Source organism: Myripristis murdjan, chromosome 16 (assembly GCF_902150065.1).
Source record: "Myripristis murdjan chromosome 16, fMyrMur1.1, whole genome shotgun sequence".
Lineage (NCBI taxonomy): Eukaryota > Metazoa > Chordata > Actinopteri > Holocentriformes > Holocentridae > Myripristis > Myripristis murdjan.
This window is the reverse complement of record NC_043995.1, coordinates 28,553,942-28,570,855: the sequence shown is the minus strand read 5'-3', so window position 1 is coordinate 28,570,855 and position 16,914 is coordinate 28,553,942. Positions and strand designations below refer to the sequence as shown.

The 16,914-nt window shown below is 40.7% G+C and overlaps 1 protein-coding gene across 1 annotated transcript in view; it reads left to right on the top strand.

Moving 5' to 3' along the window:
- Positions 1 to 16,914, top strand: part of dgkb (diacylglycerol kinase, beta) — a 72,938-nt gene that overhangs the window by 32,223 nt on the left and 23,801 nt on the right. The window contains exons 17-20 of the mRNA XM_030072298.1: positions 911 to 996; positions 1,672 to 1,761; positions 2,503 to 2,663; positions 11,029 to 11,093. Coding sequence (XP_029928158.1) covers positions 911 to 996; positions 1,672 to 1,761; positions 2,503 to 2,663; positions 11,029 to 11,093 — 402 coding nt within the window. The remainder of the gene's footprint in view (positions 1 to 910; positions 997 to 1,671; positions 1,762 to 2,502; positions 2,664 to 11,028; positions 11,094 to 16,914) is intronic.

Here is a 16,914-nt window from a genome sequence, read left to right as displayed (position 1 = left end):
CACCGTGGCACAGGCAGGAACAAAAAAAAAAAAAAAAAAAAAACTCCAAAAGGTTTTGACTGTGAGTCTCGCAGAATGTGCCAAGACAGCTCAAAGTTTTTCGGACGCCGACCTCGGCCCGCCATATTGCCGATTTCTCCGCACGTGGCTCGGAGATCACCTGCAGCCGCTTTGCTCCGGCTGAACTCGAGCACGCTGCAGCCGGGTGACCTCGCCCCCCCCCCCCCCCCCCCCCCCTCCTCTGTAACCTTGTTAATATTTTTTCAAGTGCACGCGACGCACCGCGCATCAGCAAGGTGAACGGTCACAGTCGGACACTGCAGGCCGAGGCAGCAGCACGCACTGCTGTCAATTAGCTGCCTCGCTAACGCAATTACAGCAAATTAAGTGTTTGTTTCTTGGTATTTAAATATCCCCAAAGTTGCCTTTCATGTTTGCGGCCGTCTGTTTTGCGTCTAATACGGTTTGTGGTCCCAGTTGGAGAGTAATTGAGCGAATCATTTATCCGCCATACGAGGCTCGGAGGCTGGCTCATTCAGTTAGAGCTTTGTTATTGTGAAGGAACGGAAGAAGTTGGACTGAACATTGCCTGTCATGATCCAATTAGCCCTCGAACAGGCAGGCTAGCTCGCTCAATGAATAATTGGCAATGCCACATGTGTTATTTTGTGGGATTAGACCGGGTTTGCAGGGAAGCTGCTCATGCAAACGTACACACACAGATAAACTCAGATATACATTATAGGAACACACCGGCATCACACTTAGTCTTATTTTAGAGACAGAGCACAGTTACTTTTTGAGATGTTTTTTTCTTTAATCACCTCAACACACCTGTAATTTGTATTCCAGTGAGAAAACATAAAATCAAATCAAATCTTTAAGAAAAATCATGCGTGTTTGCCTGCAGGTTGAACTTCTTCAGAGACGTTGCTGATTTCAGAGTGCTGGCCTGCGGAGGCGACGGCACCGTGGGCTGGATCCTGGACTTCATAGGTACATAAACACTTTGCATTTCATCAAACATGCATATGAAAATAATAATAATAATAAAAAACCTAATCATGTTGTGAGAAATTGGTGCTTGCAATGTTTCCATAGCATCGATTGTATTTCTTTTTTGTTTTTTTCTCCCAAACCTGGAGTGCAACAGTATAGTTTTTCACACTGTATTCAGTCCCTGATAACATACTACATTTTAGAGGTAAAACACTGTGTTTGCTATTTAGGAAAAAAAAAATGTATTTGTTTTTAACAGCACACTTGTTATTCTGTCCGAAAAGGTAAGGCGCACTTTATGGTGTATATATAAAGACTTTCATTACGTCCAGGCCTGTGTATTCAGGGGTGGTAAAATGGGATGATTACATGAGTTGGAAAACAACATATTAGTCATTTGGAAAAAAAAAAAAAAAAAAAATTCACCTGGCATGTTCTATTTGGTCTTGAAGACTTGTTACTTGTTGAGGCTCTCAAAAATTGCCTCAATTTTTTATCAATCAAAACAAAGAGAGGTAATAACCGTCAGGCAGAATGTTTCTCTTGAAATAGACGGTGCAACTGGACATTCATATTGACTTGTAGTTTTACAACCAGGTCTGCAAAATGGATTTGGTGCTTTGCTCCGGCCTTGTTTTGCATCAAGTTGTGATATTTGTCCCGCTGCTCCAGATAAGGCCAACCTGGACAGGAACCCCCCGGTGTGTGTACTTCCTCTTGGCACCGGCAACGACCTGGCAAGATGTCTGCGCTGGGGAGGAGGTACTTTTTATGGCAAGACACGGACAGGAAGTGGAGACACAACGCTGAAATAAATTGCCTGAATTTCTTTTATTATAGCGACGTTGAGAAATAAGTTTACTGCACTCATTATCATGTTATAACACAGGCTTAAGATTAGTGAAAGTCTAGAGTCATGCGTAGGCCTGAGTGCTGTGGAGCATAACTCTAAAATCTATGAAAAATAATACAAGTTTGGACATAATCAAGCTAAAAATGACTGCAACAGGCTTCAACCACCAGATGTGTTTTTTAATGCTGACATTTCTAGTCAATATCTTTAAATTCATGCCAGGAAATTGCAAGAAATTAGTGTTTTTCCCCAGAATTTAATTCTTATCAGATCAGAAAGCCTATGAAACCGCATTTAGACCATCATGAGACGATAAATTCTCCAGTGAAGTCCAGACTAATGAAATTATTTTAGGGTCAGCAGCTTTTAAAGTGACACAGTGCAACTATTCAGTAGTAGGGGAAAGTTGAAATAATGAATTCACATGAACAGATAAAATGTGCAAATGAAGTATAACTTTACTGGTGGACTTTTTATGCAGCAGTGGTGTCTGATGTTCATTAAAAAGGACAATATCAGCCCAGTTTGTCATATCAGTCTAACTCTGGTATGTGCTCACCGTACAGTAAGATACCTAAAAGTGTCATGTTGTGATGCACTGAACACACACCCATCTCATGTGGATCTCTGTGTGTGTGTGTGTGTCTGAGGCTACGAGGGCGAGAGCCTGCTGAAGATCCTGCGGGACATCGAGAACAGCAGCGAGGTGATGCTGGACCGCTGGAAGATTGACGTCACGCCCACAGACAAGGAGGAGCGCGGCGACCCGGTGCCTTACAGCATCATCAACAACTACTTCTCCATCGGCGTGGTGAGTTGGACGCCACTCAGCTGGGATGGGAAGGCTTACGGACACTGGCTATAGACTGCATGTGTTGTATAGTATCATACCCGTTTCTCATGAAAGAAGTTATAGTGAAATCACTTTGCTGTGGAACCCCTGGAAGCAGCTCAAGCCTGGGATTACACCTTTATTTTTTAAATTTCTGTAATTATATAGCATAAGTATTTACAAGAAACAACATTTATCAGTCTTAGTAATTATTAGGAGCTAAAAAGGAACATAATTATTATTATAATTTTTTTTGCTCTGTTATTTTAGTCCACTCTGACATGGTTGCATTTTTGGCATTGTGTTCCATTGTTTTATTTTTTTTAATTATTTTTTTTAATGAATACTTTGTCTCTTTCACTACTTTTATTTTTCCTTTGTCGAAATCATCTGGGATTTTGTCTGTGGTGGCTGTAACTGATGGCTGACCCTGTGCATCCTTTGAATGCAGGCTGGTATCAGAGACAGGAGGGGGCTGCAGCAGCACTCATGCTCTACTGTAACTATACTGAATTATGAACAAAGGTGCATATGAGTTATAAAAAGCTAAATAACTAAATAGATCGCCTTTAGATGTGTAGATTGCCATGCGAATGACAATTTTAAAAAATCCTTTGTCGATAATTCTGAGGGCTTTTCTTAAAAAAAAAAAAACGTACACAGACTAACAGCATAATCTCTCATTCGAGTTTATTTGTTTTGATCACATTCTAGTTATGCCTTTATTGAGATGTGCTCAAGCCTCAGCCGCCTCGGATCGATACGCACGCCCCGTTGTGCATCTGCATGGTGTTAGGCCCCTCCGCGCCCATCAGCGCCTCCCTGTCCATCTCCACGATAATGACGCTGATTTCACATAGCTCATGTTAGCCATTACTGATAAATGTCAGGGGGGAAATATGGTAATTGACATTTGCAGGTGGTGGAGGTGGGGGCAGCTCCGTCTTGTGACATTCGTACACACTGTAGCGGGGAAATAAGTGATGCATGGCCTTACAAATGTTAGTCGAATAACACCTAGCAACCTCGGGCCATAATGACAATATTAGAGGATATTAGAGGACAGGTCTTGTTAACATTGTGATAGAGAAGAAGAATGGCTGTCGTAATCTGGGTATGGTCCTGAACATATGGCGGTGTGTGTAGGGGAAGTCAGTGTGGTGCAAAATAAATCTCGGCATCCCCACCCCTCCCGCTGCAAGAAACTTTGCACTGATTTCAGTCTAAATGCCAAAAAAACAGACTAGAATAGAATATATAGAGTAGAATAAGGGGCGTTTATTTTCACTGTTGCATGCAGACTTTCTAGAGTTTTATGTGAATTTCTGTCCTGCAGGATTGTCAAATTTTACTTTATTTATTTGGTGCTTACTGTAAAACACAAAATCTGTTTGGACCAAAGTGCTTTATGAGGTAGGATGGTTACAAACATGAGAAAAAAAAGGAGGCAGAGCATGCAGCACAAAAGCAAAATTAAAATGTTGGGGAAATAAAAGCTTGGATTAAAAATAAAGCGCAATATGAAAGAAACATTGAGAAGCCAACAAATGCAAATCCACACAATTTCAAGATAATGTCCGCTCTTAAAAAATTTTTAAAGCATAGGCCTACTTTTTTTTTTCCAATATGAATTTCTCCACTTCCTTAAGGAGTACCTCTTTCTTTTGCATCGTCAAATCCGAAGCAGAGTTTTGTCTTTGTCCTCTCCCTCAAATTGTAAAATATATTTGTCTGATTTTTCTGATCCGATGCAGCCACAGCAAAATCCACCAGTCGGGACCTCAGCCCCTGATTAGGAGACCTGGGGGACGGAGCAGAGCTGTGCAGGGACACAAGTTCATAAATACACTCAGGAGCGACACACACACACACACACACACACACACACAAAGCTCTGCAAAACAAACAGAGGGATTTTGAAGTCAGGGAGCCAGCGCAAAGATGCCAGAACAGGATTTATACAGTCGCTTTTTCTTGGATCTAGATAAGAGTTTGGCTGCAGAGAGACGGGGGATGCTGGAGACGCCTGACTAATACCAGGAAACGTCCGAGTGACGGTTTTCCAGTCATGAAGGTACAAAGGCGTAAATGACTCTCTCCAGGTCAGAAAAGGACAGAGAGGCCCTCATTTTGGAAGTAACTCCCAGCTGATAAATGCTGGCGTTCACAACTGTTGGCTCAGCAGGCAAAGGCACATGCCAAATGTTGTGGGTTTGAGTCCTGCTGACAGCCTGTAATGCATCCTCTTTTTCTCTCTCCAACAGCTCTCCTCAACGCATGATGTCCAGTAAAGCAGAAACATCCTAAAAATATTATTTAGGATTGTGGCTTTAATCAGACCAGTGATTAATCCTCGCTGAACCAGACATCATAAAAAAAAACAACAACAACAACAACAACAACAACAAACTTTGGCCTGGCTACTTCATGAAGTCATTATAACTCCATTTTCTTTGCTCTCACAACGGGATTAGTGCCCAGCAGGCGTGATGATGACAAATGAAGTTGTTGGTGGGGGATTAAGAAGACTTTGAGCCCTCTGTGGAATTGAGTGTGATATAATATTTTGTGACACATTTCGCATCAAATTTCTGCTTTCCGCTGAAAGGAAAAAAAAAAAATTACAATAAAGATTATGCGGCAAGTCAAGCTGATAATTACCTCAGAGATTATGCAGATGAAAAAAGATTGTTTCTGTAATGACACTGTCGGAATCAAAAGATCAGCAGTCGCAGCCCAAATGTTGTCCTGCGTCGATTGATTAAGGAGCGTCATTACAGCACTTTTGAATTTCCACTAATTGGCAGCAAAGTTCAAGCTGAATCCTTTTAAATTTATGCTTAAAAAATAAAAAAAAAATTAAGAAGAGGCGGCGAAACATACAAGGTATAACTTGATGCACTGATCGCTGTGATCGCTCAGATACAGACTGAAGCGCTCATGTTACAGCTTCATTTTACAGGTGATCTTTCCTAAAAAAAAAAAAAAAAAAAAAAGAGATAAAGAAAAGAAAAATCATCTTTTTTTTTTTTTTTTGTAAACTGATTCAAGCTAAACTCCTGCCTCAGCCAGTCACAGCCCAGTTGGATTGAGAATTAATGGCGCCATCCCTTTGGGAGGATGTGGAAGTGACGTGAAGTGTAATGATCTCAATCAGGGCCAGGGGTGAGAGACAGAACTAATCACTGAGCGAGCTCCACTACCATAATGCAGTCAGTCGCCCTAATGACCCTGGCGCTCCTGTCAAAGCCATTACTCTCCCCCCCGTGAAAGGCACATCAAACCGCTGGGCCCACTCATAATTGGACTAAACTTTGAGCTATGAGAGGACATTACACATGTCCTGTATTAATTTGGGTGCCAGATTTTTACAATGGTAATTATTTGAGGGCAGCTGGGGGGAGAGTGAGTGAGCGAGCCGACCGCCGCGAGGGGGTCAAGGCTCCAAGATGTGAATATGTCTTGAATGTATTGATATGCAGGACCAAGGTATATGAAGGCCCCCATAATATTCAGTTTAATTGATTGTGTTTTGAAGTGCGATGCAGTAGACTGAGGATGAGTCTAATGTTCTTGATAATGTTCTGCAAAAAAATATACCTTATATACTGGTGGTTCTCAAAATGGGGCCTTGAGGGGTTCCACTGTAAAATAAGGAATAGTTTATTTCACTATAACTTCATTTTTTAGAAATAGGTATGATACAAAAAAATGTATGATTTTGTGTTTTATTCCAAACAAATGTCATAGTTCATGTATGACATCTAAACAATGTAAGTGCAGATCTCCACCAGGCGTATCTTTCCTTCTCCGGTGCTCAAATTTAGGCAACAAACCACCCCGTTTTCACCAACTAGGAGAAGGGAAAATATGTAGGCGGTGTCTGCTTATCGCCCCGTCTCCGGTGTTTTTGGACTTTGGTGAAAAACCAGCTGAGGAGTTGGCTCTCAGCTGCAGAACAGAACGGGTTTTTCAAAGGTTCGGAATCACCACAACCGTGAAAAGTCCTTGATCACACAGTCATGACTGCGCACAAAGACAATATCAGGCTCAGTGGTATACAAGGTAAGTTGCAGACAGACGCACACACACAGGCAGACACAGACAGAGATGAAGATGCTTTTACATCAGGGTCCCAAAGGCGAAATCACCTCAAATGACATAGTCAACGTCTGGATCATGAGAGAGTTTGACAGGCCCTGGTTTAGAGGACAGGCGCTACAGCAGCTCCTCTTGTTCCAAAAAGTACAACAATCTGTAAAAATCCTGTGTATTGCCCGATCGAAGGGGTTTTAGCCATTTTTCAGTGATGGGAGCCAATCAGGAATCCGGTTGTGATGCGTTTACCGGAGCTAAAAAGAACCGATTTCTGCAAAGCAGTCAAAACCTTTGGCTTTTTTGGGAGCAACATCGACACAAAATCAAATTCTAACATTGTGCGAACAGCAAACCTTTAACGTCTGAAGATCAAACTGAAGCGTTCATGTTACGGCTTCATTTTCCAGGTAATTTCCAGGTCATGTTTCCAAAAAAAAAAAAAGAAAGAAAGAAAGAAAGATCATCTCATTTTTCTTTTTCCTTTTTTTTTTTTTTTTTTTTTTTGGTAAACTGTTTCAACCTAAACTGCCTCAGCCAGTCACAGCCCAGTTGGACTGAGAATTAATGGCGCCATCCCACTTTACCACTTCAAACACAGCAACACTAAATCACTGTGGGACGACAAAGTGCTTTATTCATTCCTGGTTGCTTGAAATTGCTGTTTACCGTTGCAGTGCTATAGCTCCACTTGTACAGATCTCAGATAAATGACCCAAACCAAAGGGGAGACATCCTCTCCTCGCTTTTGCTCTCTTGTTTCCAGCTATTGTCCTGTTTGTAAGAAAATCAAGTTACAATCTCTCAGATATATCCATCATCTCACCTCTCTGGCTCACGTTGGAAGCGTGAGGCGAGTCTGCGGGGATCTTGAAGAATTCTTTTGGTCTTCTGCTTACAGCGTCTTGAAAAGACATCAAGAGAGGCTCCATTGATTTTTTTCGTTGTTTTTTGGCTTCTCCTAAATTTCTTTACTGAGGACTAGCAGGGGGTCCTCCCTGTGGCTGCTGTTTCAATAGTGCCACTCAAGACGGAGTGGGTCAAAACAGATTGCTTCAGTGAAAGGGGGGAGAGGAACAAACCCAAAAGGCTTATTGCAACTTTCTCTCACTCTTCCTTTAGTGTTTCAGGCCCAGGCAACTTTTGCTGTGTTTGTCAGTGTTTGTTCTGTGTTTTTCACAAAGGCCTCGCCTGCATATCTCTGCTGTCTTTGACATGGAAGTGAAAATTAAGAGATTTGGTGTTGCTACACCCCTGATAAGTTTATTTTTATGTGGCATCACAATCTTTTGACAAGGTTTTCACATGCATGTTGTTATTGTCATTGTTTCATGGTGTGATTTTGCCTCCCACACACTGTGTTTTCATTTTCTCATTCGCTAGTTTTCCTTTGCCTTAATAATGTCATACACCACGATTTGCAATCTTGCACGAAAGGTGTAGCACAAATGAGGCTTGATTGGTGGCTTAACGGACTGATAATACATGAGGAAGATTTCTGTTAAGCTCTGTCACAGGATTAATGTGTGGGAAAAGGAGGTTGCACTTCAGCAATGGCAGTCGCAGCGGAGTGCTGGATCAAAAATCCAATGAGCATTTATAAAAAAAAAAAAAAAAAAAAGAAAGTGTGGAAAGGTAGCACATCCCAAATTTTCAAGTCAAGGAGGACAAAATGCTCACACCTCACCTGCTTATTTCACTCGCATCACAGTAGAAAACCGGTCAAAGTTTCGACACAGAGCCTTTGGTACACCGTGATTCGCTATTTTGCACAGAAGATGCAGCGTGAATGAAACTTGATTGGCTTTATATGGCACTCATTGAAATACTTTGAAATTAAAAAAAAAAAAAAAAAAAAAAAAAAAAAAACCCTAGACTGTTATTAGTGAACATGACATGACTTTATTACTTTTATAAAATTTTTCAAAAAATTTCATTTTCCCATAGAAAATCAAGGCCAATGAGATTGGTCAAATACCACAATCATGTGACCTGGGATGTAGAGCGATCTTTGCTGATTGGCTGGGTGAAGACCAAATGATTATTGAACTAACTGAGACAGGGGATGGGCGTGATATGCAAAATTTTTGAAATTACCAAAAATAGTCACTTGCCCGATAAAGGGTTGATGACTGATAATACATGGGGGACATTTCTGTTAAGATCTCACACACTATTACTGCATGCTTACAATAGATTTGTGTGACCAACATGCATTTTAATACACTGGGAATAGACATTTGCATGATGTTTCTGAGATTTTTTTTTAAATTAAATCCTATTAAAAGTCAATAATAAGAGAGACTCCATGAAATAAACCAGCATAGCCGACTCTGTTGAGATGCACATACATATCAGCTAATACTTGATAACTTTTGCTTCGTGATCAAGTATTATTCCTCTATCTTGTCCACCTTTATGATTTGCAGTCAAAAGGAACTGCATCACAGCAACGGTTTGGACTGAAGATACTGCAACTACACTTTTTTTTTTTTTTTTTTTAAGTTCAAACTGATGAAATACAGAACAATCTTGCAGGAGTTAACGTGCTGGAGAAGTGTCTCTGTCACTATCATCACATTAAAATATGTAACATGCGATGTTTCGGCTTAACACCCGGTGCTCCGATGTGGCTGCACCTTTCGCCCCAGGTCACAGGGAACGAGAGAGAGGAGGCAGAGGAACGAGTGAGGTCGAGAGTCACAGACGCACACAGGGTGAGAGAGAGAGAGAGAGAGAGAGAGAGAGAGAGGTGGAGGAAGGGAGAGAGGAAAACAACTCGGTTGCCAGGGGTGTCAGCAGCATCCTGTAGGTTGGTTGGGAGCTGTGATTACTCGCGATGTGTGTTTAATTAATTAGTCTGTGTGGAGACAGCGTGCTGTTCATCAGGCTTTCTGTCAATACCCCTCCATCCCCGGCTCAACCCCACCCCACCTTCCACCGGGCCGGCAGCTCGCACACACACACACACACACACACACACACACGGCTCCTATCAGTTAACAGGAACTTAGTTAACGTGAAGGAGCTGAACGCAATGCAGTATCTTCTATTTTTTATTGTAGCTAGAGATAGAGATTTCTCACTGAAGTCTGAACTCACCTCTTCCTTTGGGTATTGTGGCGTCCTATCAATATACATTAAAGCTACATCAAGTAATATTTCAAGCTTTTTACAGTAAAATGACCAATTGCAAGAGTTATCACATACATACAATTTACAGCCGCCCTGTTGTAATTTAATGGTTTTAGCCTTCTCTTTACCCCCTCGCCTTTTCAACTTCATTCAAAGCTTACCCAGTTTCCGCTGAGGGATCAATAACGTATTTCTGATTCCGATTCTCTGAAACTGCACATTCTGGAGATAAATATATCCAGATTTCAGATCAATCCCATAAGAGTCTCTGTCGCTTTCAAAAAGTTCATTCTAAGCAGCTCACCTTGCAGCTTCACCACATTTTTGAATTGTAAGTCAGAGACAAAATAATCCAGTGATCCAACAGTAGCCTTGTGAGAGTCAAATGTAGTCCTCATTTCCATCTCAAAAATGCATTTGCTTCACCGTAATTTTCAGTTTTTCACAAATCTACCACGAACCTGGAAGCAGGACTGACTCTGTCTACAAACAGTTTGTGCTCTCAGCACCCTCTAGTGGTCAGATATTGTGTTGTGCAGCTTTAATGACACCAAACGTGGGCAGAAAAATCAAAATTACAATTATCAGTTTAGGTGGGTGGCAGAGCCAGTTTGTGAAACAGGTTGATAGACGGGGGTGTTTTCATACAAAAAAAAACAAAGAAAAAAAAGAAAAAAAACAGAAGCTAACAAACGAACAAACAAACAAAAAAACATGCACACTGATTGTTCGCAAACAAGAGGTACTAAATGTCTCAATGGAAATGTGGTTTTACAAAATTGTTTCCGGGCGTTCAAACTCTGCGCGCAAGGTGTCAGGGGTCACTTGCAATACCTTCACAAACCACCAGGGGGGCACCGGTTGAAAACTCCTGATGTAGATCATTGAATTTTCTTTTTGCTATTTAATTCCTTGATCGCTATGCTGAGAATATTTTCAAGTGATGTCGGTGGATTCACTTTTGGCTAGTCAGCCATGGAGGAACATAAAAATCAAAGAAACGGCACCAGAAACACCAATCTGAGGTTTTAAATGATGCGTTTTCAGCTGGACTTGTCCTTTAATATTCAAATGTTTGTGTTGAAGCCATCTGTGTCTTGCTTGTGTGTTGCAGGACGCCTCCATCGCACATCGCTTCCACATCATGCGGGAGAAGCACCCTGAGCGGTTTAACAGCAGGTAGGACTCTTTCCTGAAAGCAGCGACTTTTCGGCCGATCTGCTCTTTTTTACCTGGCGATGTCACATGTTGTTTTCTAATAGTTCACCTGCACTCACTGCCATATTTTCCCCAGGCCACAGCTCAAAGAACAGCAGGTTCCTTCAGGTTTTCACTCAGATATTTGTAGAAAGTTCTCTCTGTGCTTCTTCATTTGGAGAGCAGAGTCTGCAAGCACGTATATATATATACATCTGATTGTCTTTTTTAATGAAGTGTTGATATTGCAGACGTGATACTTGTCAGGAGTTTTGACAGCATGCAAATCCACATCAATTCATTGACATTAATTAAGCTGCATTGTCAAGTGACTCCAGCAGCTTGGCTCCTCTGGCTGTGCAGGGCAGCAGCCACACATGGGCTTTGTCAACACAGCCTCGGAAACCTTCAGGGATGGCGATGCACATTTCTCTCACTTCTCATGGACAGAGAGCATAGTTCCATTTTTGAGACGGTGTGCTTGTTTGTGAAATTTCGGGAAACCGGTCTGAACCCCTTTAAAATCTGATAATTTGCATCAGTTGGGCTGAAAGTGACACTGTTCTCTGTTTATCGATACAAAGCTGGACGATACCACTTCTTAGAGGAATTAAAACCTTTGTACCATCTTAGGAAATGTGCTATATACTGTAGTTTGCTCACAGGGTGTTCATAACCATGCAATCTGATTGGCCGATAGCTGTTTTATACTGATATTCCAGTGCTAATAGCTTTTGTACAGTTGCACATCTCTGCTGAGGCAAATTCATCACAAACTGTAATAGCTGTTAAAGAAAAAAAAAAAAAAAAAAAAACTCCCGTTGAAATGGAAACAACAGCCGGCCTCCACAAAAACGACATTCGAGAGTGTCGCATCTGGTAAGAGTTACTTCAATGTCATTACACAGCTCTATTCAAAGTATCAAAGAAATTAAATGCGGGCTGGAAGCATGAACAAAACCGCTGCTTATCAACCACCTCGCACAATGTGCAGGCAGACAGGAGCGCCTGCTTTGCCTCTAGAAATTATTCCACAGATGAAAATTAAAAAAAAAAAAAAAGTTTGAATGTGTCTGTCATTTTTAGATGGTCATATTTGGTAACAATCACCATCAACAATATATCTCTGCTTGTTGTGAGTTATTTCTTAAGTGTCCCGTGGATAGCGCTTAATAATCAACAGCATCCTCATCTGATTTGTATTTCTATATGATTTAAAAACTGAAATCAATGATGAAAAGTCTGTGAAAAACAATGTCGAAGGGGCAAAACTGCACCCGCCAGAGCAAACGCCCGTAAATAACCTCAGCATAACCTGCACATGATAATACACCCGACTAATGGACCGGGCCTCACATTTAGCATTTGTGATTACCTTGAGGAGATGTGTTCACCTTTGGAGACGAACAAATGTGGCATCTATGTTTCCATCAATATTTAACGTCTCCAATACGTCTCCACTAGCGCCAGGGAGTAATTGCAGGCGTAATTGAATTTGCTTGGCTAGTTTGACATCATGGATCAGTCAGACTGATGACACACAGCCTCCTAATAATCCCATTTGTACTCATTATCATATTTTACCCCGGTCTTAGTACAACATTTAGCCAACTATTTCTCTACGGCTTGTAGCGAGATGGGCTGAGGGGAAGCGAGGTGGAACCAGAGGCCCGGCGCGTAACGCTCGCCAGCGGTGGTGAGCAACACACCGCCATGTTGGAGGGACGACAACACAAACAGAAGCTGGAATTTAGTCACTTCAATCCATAATAAAACAAACAAAAAAAAAAAAAAGTCCAATCCTTGTGCAGTGAGTAGGGGATTAAACTTCACAATTCAAAAGGAGAGAATATAATATGATAGAAGTATAAATATCCATTATTTGTTTGTCTTTCAACATGGTGACACCATAAATTTTAGGCTTTTTTTTTTTTTTTTTCCAGGTAAAAACACATATTCAGTTTTCATGTTGTGACCCGTCAATTTCTTGTCAATCAAAAATTTTTTGGCCCTCGCCGCCAGATTTATGCCCCGGCACACGCACACCGCATCTCTGTTGTTTTACACCATTTTAAGGCCCCCGTGAAAAATGATTGAGATATTTTAAGAAAATTATTCCGTCTGTTATTTGAATTCAATGAATAATTCACAAGGGGGAATGGGTTTAGGATCTCTCTATTACACACTATCCTTGCCAATTCAATAATGCATGATTATAGTTTTTCAAGGTAGCATAGATTTTGTTGGATTTGTCCAAGGGGCTCATGTCCATTGGAAGTATATTGCAACTTATCATGGAGTCGTTTTCCTCCGACCAGGAGAAGCTCTTTCTCAGGAGCTCGGGTGACTCTCGATCAGGTGTATTTTAGCAATAAAGGAAAAGAGCGCTGTTTATCATATGATCGGTGGTTTTTAATGTCATGGAAATCACGCAATACAAAAATATAATGCAAAAAAGTGAGAAAAAAATGAATACCGCAATAGTGCAAGTTTTCCATGGTGGTAGTGACACAAGCCTGCAGAATTTGGGTAAAACTGAGGTAGACAGACTGAAGGGAGTTCACAGTGGATCAGCCAAAGAGTTAATAATAAGTGTAATAATGATGATTAAAAAAAAAAACAAAAAAACAGATAAAGTGAAGTTGTGCCCCTGACTCCAGTAGTATCCATAGCTTAATAAAGGGGCAAATTCAAACAACAAATAAAAAAAAATAGCAATATTATTAAGTGTTGTATTGTTATTAAAGGGGGGAAAACTATTATCAGTTAAGTAGAAAGTCATAATAAATATTTTTTCAGTTTTGTGTCTTCTAATAGGGGGGGTTTCTGAAGTTTTAGGCCATTTTTTAGTTGGCAGGTGACAAAATCATGTATATTTGTCAGTATGTACCATGAGAACCAGCCTTTGCAAGTGTTTGACATGCAGATCGTTTGAGCTCGAGTCTGATTTATGTTGACATAATCGTAAACAACTGAACGAGATCTGTCATGTGAAGCAAAACTAAGTTATTCTGTTAATAATTGTAGTAATAATGAACTGTAGCTTTGCTCAGTCAGAAAGGAACTCGGTAACAGATGATCAGATTATTTGCCATGTCGTTGATGGGAAATGGTGCAAGCACAACAGCAGGATTATTTTTCTCCAAACGTTAATTTGTGTACTTATTTAATTCACTGCTCTTTTCTATGAGTTAATTTCAGGACAGTCTCTCTCAGAGTTGAACATCATACGACTGACTTTCACAGAGCTGGAGTGTAATATCTCCACTCTTTAGTGTCCTATCTGACTTCTTCATTTTATTACACCTTCTGCCTAAAGTGTCCATTTTTTAATATCCTCATGAATATGAAATAATATATATATATATATATATATATATATATACTTTTACAAAAGAATGTGAAATCGAAAACCTCTCATGATGCTTTTAAATGCACATTAAACACCATTTAGACTCATAATAAAGGCAATAAGCAATATAAATAGATAACAAATAATGTAAAAATGCATGTTTTTCAGAAATTAAGAATTTTTATTTTATTTTATTGACCCCATTTTTTTTTTTAAATTAAGTTTCTTGAAACCCACTGGACAGTAAAAAAAGAAAAACAGAAAAAATTATTAGTTATGTGGTTTTCCTCTTATTGCTCTCATGTTCCTGCGCACACCAAACCATACATTTCCTCACCGGTTTGACCTTAAAGAAGATGTAAATATTTAATGAGTTTTAATTACCAACCAAATAATGGCGTGTTGCTTTTCTTAATTATGAAATGAGCAGATTTTGTTGATGAAATGCAGGGGTCATGCACTATCTCTCTCGCGCGCGCGCGCTCTCCCTCTCTCTATCCCTCTCTCTCCCTCACTCTCTCTCTCTCTCTATCCATCTTCTGTATTTGCACCTTGAGGTGATTACCAGGGTGAAGGTGTGAAGATTTGACACTCGGCAGATAGATTCATTTACTGCCACTGCCGGACCTGGAGGTGATAATGAGGTCGAGGATTAAAAGCAGACAATCAGTCGGCCCGTGACGAGGGCTACGCCGCCTCCTCCCTCCTCGCCACTCCTCCTCGACCGCCTTGTTGAAATATACTGTTCCTTTTTTTCCCCTTTTTTGCTGATCTCCCATGTAATTACACACTAATCTCTAACAGAGAGAGAAGGAGAGAGAGAGAGAGAGAGACAGAGGGGGGGGGGGAGGAAAAGAGAGCTTGGAAGGGAGACTAATGGACAACTCTTTCATTCGGGTGTCATTTATTTTAGTTTGTCGTTGAAATTCGGCTGAAAATCAGATTGCGTTCTGCGCGTCGTACTGTGCTCTTAAGCTCACAGTGATGATACATCCTGCTTTATTATCAGTTGAGGCGTTTTGGCTACCAGAGGCCTTCGTGCTCAAGCCCAAATGGTGGCTCTTGTTTGTGATGTTGGGCAAGGCGACATGTTTCTTCATCGGCCGTTGGTCACCAATTGGCATTTCGTCAGCAAGTCAAGGAAACACAGCGAGTATTTCCCGCTCAGTGAGGCCATGAAAGATGAATCTGCGTTTGTTTGTCTGTTGTGAATTGTTTATGTACATGTGAAGAGTCGAGCGGTCAAATCCTCCACCGGCCGGTCTGTATGTGGTGGCTTTCACATGAATCAACAAATGTCTTGTTTTTACAAAAACAGTACATCAGGATGTCTTCCTGAATATATTTGAGGCAACACATACACCACGCAGTCGCGGATTCTAGCTTCATTTTAGTTCTTTAAATCCGCGACCGCCGAGTTTTGAGCATGCCCGCCCGATCTGATTGGTCGCTGTCCAGTGAAAAGTGGCTGTCATTGGTTGTCATTTGAAAACGGTCTATCACTCTCAAGTTGATGCAAATGGGAAACAAAGCCTCTCAGCATCCGTCTCACTCCTCTTCCCAGTCCAGAGCTCCATGCAGGGGACTGGAGCGCGTCTGTTCCACTGGGAGCTCAGAGAGAGGCACTATGGCGACATCAAAATGTAATGTAACAGTAACCAAACACATCGAATCTTATTTCTGTTGCCACGCTTTGTGACTGAACTGACTTTTGTTTCCTCAAATCGAGTCGCTGTCTGGCTTTCTCCCCACAAATGATGACAATCTCAGGTAAATAATCAAAGATTTAATTCCACTTTAAGATTTCAAATGCAAGTTGTGTGTTAGGGTTCAATATATGACCAATACTGATCCCAGTGTTTTTACCTGAAACTGCTCATAGCCAATATTTTGTGTTGATATTCAATATATTTGAATTTGAAAATTCCTATGCAAAACAATAAGCAAGAAAACCATTTCTAAAGTAATCTTTTCTTAATGAAATGTTTGAATAAACAAAACAAGCAAAGAGGATATTGCACAAGGTAAATAAGAAGATGAAAGACACAGTCACACATTATTAAGAATCTTTTTTTTTTTTTTTTCAAAAAGAACTTTCTCTTTCATATGATGGAAACATGGACCCACTCACAACCAATGAATAAATAAAAAAAAAAAAGATATTGACCTGTTATATGGGCAGAGTGGTAAACCAATTCAAGTCTGTGGCATGTAAGACTCAATGGTTACAAAAACAGTAGAACCTCAATTATCCAAACCCCTCGGGAGTGAATGTATTTTGGAAAGCTGGAATTTGGGATAATTGAAACATGCAGAAAATTTTGCATTTTGGGGGGAAAATGATATTTAATGAAATACGTTAACAGTTTTGTGCTACAAACAGCCTTTGAACCTCGTAACAAATATGCAGGCCTGGCAGTAACCACTTTGGGACGACAACAGCCTCCAAGA